Here is a 10573-nt window from a genome sequence, read left to right as displayed (position 1 = left end):
TTATCACACGACCCTGCCCTGAGGCTGACTGTTTGGGTCATTTTTGGGGAGCTGCTCCTCCTTGTGGTTCCTTGTCCTGAGCTTTTTTCTTGATCTTACTGTGCAGCTTTAGTTGTTAATCTTTGAAACCCAATTATTATGTTGTATACAGAAAACATTAGTTAGGATGAGTTAGGAACATTGCGACAATGCATATACTGATGTTCTATACAAGATCCCTGATGCTTTTCTCTGTGGTAGTGACAGAGAAAAGAGCAACAACTGAGGGACCGACAAATGCATACGAGTACATAAACAACCTGGGAAAAAAACTTCCTCCAGAACAACTCAGAAAGGGGTAAAAGTTCACCTATCAATATAATAATGACCCCAAACATGTAGCCAAAACAACACTGGACTGGCTTCACTGCAAATCTCTAAATTTCCATGAATGGCCCAGGCAAAGCCCATCAAACTTCTGGAGGGCCCTGATGATGTGATCAGTTCACAGACACAATATGATGGAGCTTGATAGGATCTGGCATGAAGATTAGGATTAACTTTCCAAAGTCAAATGTGCAATGCATGAGACACTTATTTATTTATTTATTTATTTAAATAAAGGGTCTGAAATTTATTAATTTAATTTTTTTTTATAGTTTTTGAAAATCACAAACATGTTTCCACTATATCATCATAAACAATTTAGTGTAGACTTTTGGGTAAATCAAATGGCAATTATTTGTATTCTAAATTAAAGCCACAGTACAATGCAACATATAAAGAAGTGTGAATATTTCTGAATCCACTGTATCTGAACATACTTATCTTTCAGTCTGTTTTCACAAGAGAACAAGGTGGTAGGACTCAGACAAAATGAATACACATTGTATACATTGTTTCTGGTAATCAACAGAAAATATAAATACACAATAATGTATACAATATGTATTTATTTTGGCTGAGTCCTATCACCTTGTTCTTAGATAGATAGATAGATAGATAGATAGATAGATAGATAGATAGATAGATAGATAGATAGATAGATAGATTATTATTTTTATTAAAGCAAATAATAATAATAATAATAGTAATAATAATGATTTACATTAAAGTGACTGCGATATGCAAAAGCGAACTATGACAAAAAAACGAGGCATTGTTTCAGAAGGGAAACCTTAACGAACATAATTAAAATACTCACCTGGCTAACCGAGCTGAAATAAAGAGTTTTTAGAGTAATGGCGCCATCTGCTGGTAAAAGATATAATTGCATTTGCTTTCGGAAACAGATAAAGATCCGGGGGTCTATATTATCAGATAGAACCATGGGCGTAAATTTCCTTTAACAGTAGGGGGGGACAATAAATATAAAATTTCTCATGAGCAATTTTTGAAGGGAACAGAAATAATACAGTCAAATTGTACTTGTAAAGATACCTTCCCACAGTGAAAAACTATGCTTCTATCATTATTATTGTAGCATGGAGACTGCCCCATTATGGTTATTTTCAAAGTGTTTCTCAGGTTCAATGACAAAGCAGATTTAAAAAAAAAAACTATTTATTGCATTGCTTGTTATGTTGTTAACGATCAAGCCAGCAACATACAATAAAATTTAAATATGACTGTTATTGTGAAAAAGATATATAAAATAAGTAATGTTTTGTCACAAAATCAATTATTAAATAATCAATTTATAGTAACTGCTCTATGTAAAAAAATAAAAAAAAAAATCTGTCATTATCCCTTCAATAACAGCACCACACTTACCTGATACTGTACATCTAATTGACCCTAGTCTACCTGTCCCTCAATAATTTCTGTCTCCTTTGCCTGTGATTGATATTGTGACATTAGTATTTTCATAAGCACCCATTCTTAAAGCCAAATTGCCTTAATAGGTGAACTACTTACTTACTTGGCGTTTAGGTGGTGTCAGTTCGGATGTAGATTAGTGCTTATTTAGTAAATGCACAGCTAAACAATATGTTAATTGTGGCCGTTAATGTTAAGTTAACATTATTCCAAGTCGTCACAAATAAAATACTGCATGGGAAATGGCGTTGGTCGTGTTAGTTGCAGTGCAGTATGCAACAAGCTATTGTAAACAAGCTAACGTTAACTAGATAAGTAATCATTTAATCGCTAATATAGCAGATTCATGGAAAATTACATCGGTAATCAGCATTTTTGCCGCAACTAATCTGCATTTGAGTCAGCATCAACTACATCAAAGCAACCCTCGGATTAGGGGGGACATGTGAATGAATCAACAATGAATGTGCCCCAGACCACCTCAACCAGCATCCTTGCCTGACCTCACTAATGCTAAATACATAAATAAATTATAGTCATGGATCAACTAACTGTCACTTTATAATAAACATTTTAGGTACTGCAAAAACAAACCAGTTTTGTTTTTCAATTATACATAAATTATTGCTCCTGTTTATGAAAAAAAATCTTCAGATGTAAGACAGATAAATTTGCTTATTTTTACAATAGATTTAAAACATGGTCATCTTGCTACTGCATAGTAATGGGTATTACTTATTAATTACAGGACTGTCACTGTGTTTGTATAACATAGGGACGTCCATGCCACTAGTGCTGATTATGCCCTGCTCACCACACACAACCCATTTTGTTGTGTTATATTCTCCAGTTGTTCTTACTGTATTGTCCCAAAAATGCATTTACTGTTATGACTACTCCACTTCATGGAGATCCCCTTATCAACTCCCTTAATTTATGACAGAGCTGTCTTCAACAGATCTTCAAACAGCTGAAGACTTCATTTTGGTCATGATTTTGATGTTGATTTTTGATCATTGTTTTTTAATTGTAACTATAATTCTCTAAACAGTAGAATGTAGTATTTGTATATTAAATAGTTGTTTGTCTCTATATGCATGGAGTTTGCATGTTCTAATCATGTTTGGTGGGTTTCCTCCGGAAAAAAAATGAGACCAAAGACATGCAGATTAATACAGATTAACTGGCGTTCCCAAATTGTCCTTATTGCATGAATGAGCTTGTAAGTGTTTGTGCCCTGCCAGTGCCCTGTCCCTGTCCAGGGTGTACCCTGCCTTGTGTCCAAAGTCTCCTGGGATCGGCTCCAGGACCCCATGACCCTGTTGTACACAAGATAAGCGGTATAGAAGATGAATGAATGAATGAATGGATGAATATTTGAATGAGTGTTTGTCTCTGAGACAGTCCACCCTCAAATTGATCAACAATACGGTCACTGAAAAATCATAATTTTCACTTCTAGGCATGCTTAAAGAAAGTCTATTTAAAATCTAAAGATAGAAACACAATAGTAATTTAATTATAATAATGGCAAACATTTTGGTACATATAGCTTTAAGTCATAAAATTATAAGTGTCTACTTATTGCATGTTTTTATACTGAAATACGTATTAAATAAAAATATCATAATCATCAATATCATCATCATCAACAACAACAACAACAATAATAATAATAATAATAATACACGCGCTACAGGTGACCCCGGAAATGGCCCTGCATTACGTCACTTCACAGAGCTGATTAAAGATGGCGCTCCGGCCCGGATCAGGGGGAGGTGGCAGGTACAGAAAACCATCAATGAAACGGTTTATTAGTCCTTTTTGTTATGTAACGTTGTGTATTCAAGTGGTAAAATGTTTAATTATCTATTCGTAAACTCGTCTAAATATGGTTTTGGTGTTAGACGCTCAATTTATTAGTGTGAGTTCCTCTTTGCTCCATGGCTAATTTAGCATGCTAGCTTTTGGTTGTCAGTTTTAGCAAAGCTAACAGGCTAAGCGTATTGTTCTGCTGCGTGCGACCAGCAGTGTCATTATGTCAGCTGTCGCGTACATGTTTAGATGTGTGGTTTAAACGCTCATTTCTGTACTAGAAATGTTTAAAATAGTGAATTATAGTCGCAGGGTGTGAATGCTGGGGCAGAACACCGAGTCATGACGACACACAGCTGAGCAGGTGTTTCTCGTGCACGCGAGCTGACACCTGCACATTACCTGGGTTAGATCAGTGCAATAAGGCAGAGCTGCTGGGTTTCTTCAGCGTAGACAGTCGGCTGTGTGCTCTTGTGGGGAAAAAAAACATTGTTGTGCTCCTACACCCAGTTTCACTTCTTCTTTGGTAATTCTGGAAGCCTGGTTGTGTGTGTACGAGTGTGTACATGGACGTGTTTATTTTCATGGCTGTCGAAGGTTCTGGTTCTAGGTCAGGTAATGCCTGTGAGACTTTATCTATTCCACCAATAGTAAATGAGTTCAAGAAGCTTTATGCATCAGCTGGCCAACGCCTTCAGAGCTGATCAGGCGATTTTAAACGGTTTACAAGCACAGCTCTGTCAACACTAATATTTGTTAATTATTATCTTAAAATTAAATTATAAACCATTTTACAAACCAACAACTGCTGTTTTTCAGTTTAATCAGCATGTTGAGTAACCTGATCATACTGTGTGTGTGCACTGACCTTGTGAATGTGGACAGTGAAACCTGAGTGATGGGTTATTCCTGAACAGAAAGACTTTAGAGCATTCAATTTAATTCAACCTTTGCCTTTTTAAAATGTAATTCATTTTCTGAACAGTTTAAGCGTTTGTTTGTGATATTTTTTTTTCTTTGCCATATTCTGAACTTTCTGAACTTTCCACTTTATAAATTAATTCCACTAGGTAAAAAAGTGTAACTATTTTAGATATTTAATTAGTTTTATTAGAATTTTACATTTATTAGACCTTCAATTCAGTTGAATAATAAACCTGCAGACCTCATGGCTGTGCCACTGCCACCTGAGGATTTCAGAAACACTTTAATGACCCAGCTCTGTCTTTCAGAAAGTTTTGTCTCATTATTTATTTACTGGCAGAACTTCAGTCTCTGGTGAAGGGCTTAAATAATATATGTTCAGCTTCACACGCCACAGCCCCTGGTAATACTGATCCTTTTTGGTGAAACAGAATGAATACATTCTGAACACTGATGTCCTGCTAAGTAGTCCAGCAACATATAAATACTAGATCACCCATAAACCCCCACCTTTTGTCATGCTAACTCAGGAAAAAGGTCTTTGTAAAGATTAGGAAAGTTTTTTTCTGCAGTCAAAACTTGTCTTAAATGTGAAAATAAACTGTACCAGCCGTATCTTATCATGCCTTGGATTTTCTTTTAAAATCAGCGTGACTGTAGCTAACCTGGTGCTTTTGAAGCTGATCTAAACCAAACCACCATTAGAAAGGCACAACAAGCCATGTGGGTAAACAGTCATGTATGATGTGCTTTAAATAAAATTCTTTAATATAATTCTTTGCATTTATCTTAAAGCACATTAAATTATAGGGATAGGAATTATTAGGGACCGTCCAATTTGATATCACAATAACCAATTGATGTGATTTGTGTTGTGATTCTGTGTCACAATTTATAAATATTCCTCATCAATATTAATTATTTTCTCTGAATTTATTACAATTTTAAACAAACTTTTTTTGCTCCTGCCAATGTATAAATAGTTTAGAGCACCATCTGTAGGATTATATAGGAACAGCAACATTCTATCCCCTCAAAAACAAACAAAAATATAAAAATAATAAAAAAAATATTGAATGATTTTGAAGTCAATGTGGTGGTACATGAATTGCCACACAATAGAATCGCAATATGTAACTGAATTGATATGTTTTACCTTCTTTTAGCGTCCTCACAGAAAACTATCACTGAATGATAAAGATGGTGAAACATATCAATTACAATCATCAACGGCCCATGGGATTTTAAGGGGTTAAGTAAGCAAGTTTAAATGTTTTGTTTTCCTTTCAAAATATTAGTGAGGAATATGATGAGGTTTGCTGATTGAACTGGCAAATGTTTAGAAATTTTCCTCTCCCTGATATCTGTGCAGGTTTTATTTTAGAGTTAATCTCTGCTTCTTTGTAAATCTGCAATCTGGCTTGTGTATCTTTGAGCTGCTCTGGGCCAATAGCAGGTATAATGGCATTCCATACAGTTTTACCTCACATAGGCATAAACTTTGTTATACTGTTTGTACAGGAGCTCAATGAAACAGGCATAAGTGCATGGTTCTGTATTTACAATCATGGCCAACCATAAATATTTGTAGTTTTTCATCTATTATTTAGATATCTTATTAAGGGGACATTAGGAAAAGCAGATCCTTATCGTTTATATTAAGATTGAATTGTCACATGTACCTTACAGCACAGTAAACTAATTTTTTCCCCACATATCTCAGTTATGAAGCTGGGATCAGAGTGCAGGTCAACAAGGATACAGTTCCCCTGTGGCAGATAGGGTTAAGGGCCTTGCTTATTGGCTCAACAGTGGCAACTTGACAGTCCTGGAGCTTGAACTCCTGACCTTCAGATCAGTACCCCAAAGCATTAGTAGTCTGAGCCGTGCCTCATATGGCCATTATGTCCTAAGATGTTTTTCAGAGTTCCATTAAAATCAAAGAGGGTTACACAAGCAATCCAAACTGTTAAATAACCTTAAATACAGACTAGTCACACAAACCTCTTTAGTCTTACAGTCTTTCTCCCTTATTTCTTCCATTTTAGTGAGTTTTCACATAAAAATAGCAACAAAAGTCTAATCTTTTTTCTCTTAATCTCTTTCTAGTTTCATGTACCCTGTTGGAGGGGGACTTGGACCACCACAAGGTAAGATAGGTTGTGTTTAAGCATTCTGACAGTGTGTTACAACTGCTTTTGTAACTATTTAAATAAAAGAAAGTTTTTTGTCTATAAATTGGTTAAATCTCATTCTTTTAATGATATCTTTACATTTCATACATTAGAGGACCAGATATCAGTCTCAGACAAAATTCTGTCTGTACTGTCTGTCTGTATCTGTCTGGATTTTGTCACAGCATCACAAAAAACTGGCTGGACAGAATTTATTGAAAGTTTGCCAGACTTTCTGTATTTGCCTGGAGTTAAATCTGTGCCATTAATAAAATCAAAGTATTGAATAAAAAAAGGCTGTTATGAGCAGCCGTGCAGCTCCTTACACAACAAGCTGCGATACCCTCCGTGTTCTGACACTTTCCTATCAGATCCAGCATTAACTCGATTAAATCACAATCGATTCAGTTTAGGGCTGCAGCTATCGAATATTTTAGTAATCGAATGTTCTACCAAAAATTTTATTGATTAATCAAGTACAGCAATGTAAAATATGTAAGAGAAACAAAGATTAATTGCTTTTCTGTTTAGAAAAATCAACTTTTATTTTTTTCAAAAATAAACATTGTCATTATTCACAATACAAAGAATAGCTTAAAGTTGACTGTGGTAAGTTAAGTGCATTACAGTGCTATACATACTTATTTTAAAGCCTTTTCTGAGATGCAAAAACAAAAAAGGTATTTCAAATGACTTTATGTATCAAAAAAACTAAGGCACACATTAAAATAAATAATTATACAAAAACACCAAATTGTGCAAACTTAACTTTCAGAACTAACGGTTCTCTTCTTTGGCTCACTGATATTTTTATCGCTCCCTTTCATTTTGCAGCCCGCAACAGAACGCTCCCTCAAATCAATACACAGCTAACTGTTTGCGTCTCCTTCCGCTTTTTGAGTAAAGTAAGCGCTTCTTCTTTGTCGGTGTTTACTGGCGGCTTGCATCTGGAAGTGCGCTGTGTCACGCCAAACAAATAATTGTGCAGAAACAAGACGCAAGCTTTTAAAATTAATTAAAAGAAGCTTTGAGGCAGAAGATTTTGCCTTGATCATTTTTCGTAATCGAATTACTTGAGTTACTCGATGAATCGTTTCAGCCATAATTCAGTTATCGATTGTGATTTATTTTTTTTCTTCCCTATTTCTATTGAACTGCATTTGGTAGGTTCTGACCACTGCATACTGGGGACATCTCACAATAGCTGCAGATTGGAGTTGATCTGATTCTGCCATCACAATTTGACCTTTTTTAAAGTCGCTTAAAAACCTTACTCTTGTCCATTTGTTTCTGCTTCCAAAGTTTTAACTTCAGACACACAATGTCCATTTGCTGCCTAATATATCCCACCCACTGCCAGGTGCAGGTTTACAGGTGTTCCTAATAAAGTGGATGCCGAGTGTGTGAATTAATTTTGGAAAATATTTATATACTTGCATAATATGCAATTGTTCAGATTATTGTCACTGTAGGTCATATATTAAGTATTCATTATTCTGACTGTTATCCACTTTGTGATTCCTGACAGGAATGATGCCCATGCAGCAACAGCCACAACAACAGGGATTTCCCATGGTTCCGGTCATGCAGCCCAACATGCAAGGCATGATGGGAATGAATTTTGGTGCCCCAATGCCTACCGGCCCAATGGCCATGCAGGTTATTATTAAGACAAGAAGAATTCTCTTTTTCCAAAGTTCTTAATACTGAGTTCCTGCTACATGATTTTATAGTAGTTTTTAACACAAGAGTAAAATAATGTTTAGTAATGAAAGAAATATAATGTATACACAGTACACAACACATTTCATTCTAGGTTACCTGGTGTGGCATCATAATATAATCATAAGATATCATACATTTATGCATATTAGCTTGGCCAATTTAGCTCTCTCGAGACCTCCGGCTGTGAGAGGTTACAGCATCACCCGGGAACCGAACCAGCGATCTCCTGATAATAGGGCGAACACTTTACTACTGCAGAGGCTTGGGTGCTGATTTAATTAAAATTGCGATTTTATGAGTACCACAATTTTATCCCAATTCAGTTTTACATTTTCACATGATTTCATTACAATTTAAAACTTATAAAAAAGATTTAATGATTAATTAAATTAAAGGTTCCTTAAAGCACCACTTTTCTCACTTCCAATCCAACCACATGATTTAAGCAATGCAAAATAACTTCCAACACTAGAGTTTAACATTTACAATTATTATTATTATTACTAATAATTAACAATTATTATTATTTCTAATGCCAATTAAAACCTAACAAATAATTCACTCCTACCACCTGGGATGAAAAAGTGTAAATACCTTTTCCTACGGTTACCTGTAGGATTATAAAGAAACTGCAATGTTTTAGCTCCTCTAACACTTTCAAAGTCTCAAAACTCAAAAGTGAGTGTGTGGGTTGAGCGTCTTCTCACACTGGCACGCTGGGCTTCTAATACATGCGATATTTTGACTAATTAGTGCACATGGTGTTTTGAGACTAAGTGTAAGTTTGTGTAATGAGTTTGGAGAAAAAGACAGATCGGGGGCTTTTAATGCGTGCAATTTTTGATTCCTGTTGTGCCACTCTGAAGCTTCTGCTCTCAGTACAGAATCCCTGAGCGATCGACTGGTTCATCTCTATTATAAATGTAATAGGTTTTAAAATATTGATTCTGGAATCAGAATAGCAATTCCTTTCTCAAGAGAATTGCAATTCATAACTTCATCTCTATTACTTACTGACTTAATTCTAATTCTTTTTCTCGGGCTTCTCAGGGTGGCATGGCCATGGGGATGCAGGCACCAGGCATGCAGTTTATGGGTCAACCGCAGTTCATGGGAATGAGGGGCACAGGACCACAGTACCCTGCTGACCTACAGAAACAGATGGCAGAGGAGCACCAGTGAGTCTCTTATTTATATCTTAACTTTTACACTGTCCAACTGGAACATGCTGCAAAGCTCCTCACTCATTCTGTTTTTTGGGTGTATGTGTGCACAGGAAGCGCTTGGAGCAGCAACAGCGCATGCTAGAGGAAGATCGCAAAAGGAGGCAGTTTGAAGAGCAGAAGCAGAAACTTCGGCTCTTGAGCAGCGTCAAACCCAAAGTGAGACGTGAAGTCCTCATTATAGAGAAGATATTGACTTAATTTTGACACTCCTTATATAATTACATAATTAAGCGTATTGTTAACCTCAAAACAAATTAACAAATTGCTCTTGTGTGTACAGACTGGAGAGAAGAGTCGAGATGATGCACTGGAAGCCATTAAAGGAAATTTAGATGGCTTCAGTAGAGATGCAAAGATGCATCCCACTCCATCTTCCCAATCTAAGAAACCAGGTACAGTCCTGAATTGCTCTTGTCAGCACATCCTCAGAATGTTTTACCCCCTGATTATGTCTGTCACAAGAAGCTTGTGGTTGACAGTAGCATTGCCACTGCATAACCTGTACTATCAGGTAAAGAAGACTAAAGAGACACATGTTTATGGAGAAGTTAATGCCTATCATTCTGTCTAAAATCAAAATTGAGGTGCCTATAAGTACATTACCATAGGTCTTGGTCATTATAAATCTTCCTGCTCTGCATGTGAAGTTTGTCACCTATAAATGAGTACAATGTGAGTAATATATAAAATTCCACAACCCTTGTTCTGTGCAAAAATGCATTGCTCTGAGATAAATCGAGTTATGTTTCAAAATTATGGTGTTCTTGGTACAAACTTAACCCTTTTCTTTCACCTGACCCGTAAGGCAACTGTCCTTGTTAAAGACAGCTAGTTCTGGTGTAAGAAAAGAATTCAATTTCTACTAAATACAACATACCTTTAAAAGATATCAGCTTGAATCAGCTCAGTGAG

General features: G+C 35.9%; 1 protein-coding gene across 6 annotated transcripts in view; it reads left to right on the top strand.

Moving 5' to 3' along the window:
- Positions 1–3521: 3521 nt before the first annotated feature.
- synrg (synergin, gamma) overlaps positions 3522–10573 on the top strand; it is a 32450-nt gene continuing 25398 nt past the window's right edge. For all 6 annotated transcript variants that reach the window (XM_053507054.1, XM_053507053.1, XM_053507050.1 and 3 more), the window contains exons 1-6: positions 3522–3582; positions 6646–6686; positions 8239–8369; positions 9486–9613; positions 9712–9817; positions 9942–10053. In XM_053507054.1, the coding sequence (XP_053363029.1) occupies positions 3548–3582; positions 6646–6686; positions 8239–8369; positions 9486–9613; positions 9712–9817; positions 9942–10053 (553 nt within the window). In that variant the 5' untranslated portion in view covers positions 3522–3547. The remainder of the gene's footprint in view (positions 3583–6645; positions 6687–8238; positions 8370–9485; positions 9614–9711; positions 9818–9941; positions 10054–10573) is intronic.

Source organism: Clarias gariepinus, chromosome 11, assembly GCF_024256425.1.
Source record: "Clarias gariepinus isolate MV-2021 ecotype Netherlands chromosome 11, CGAR_prim_01v2, whole genome shotgun sequence".
In the NCBI taxonomy this organism is placed as follows: domain Eukaryota; kingdom Metazoa; phylum Chordata; class Actinopteri; order Siluriformes; family Clariidae; genus Clarias; species Clarias gariepinus.
This window is presented reverse-complemented; position numbering and strand designations above follow the sequence as displayed.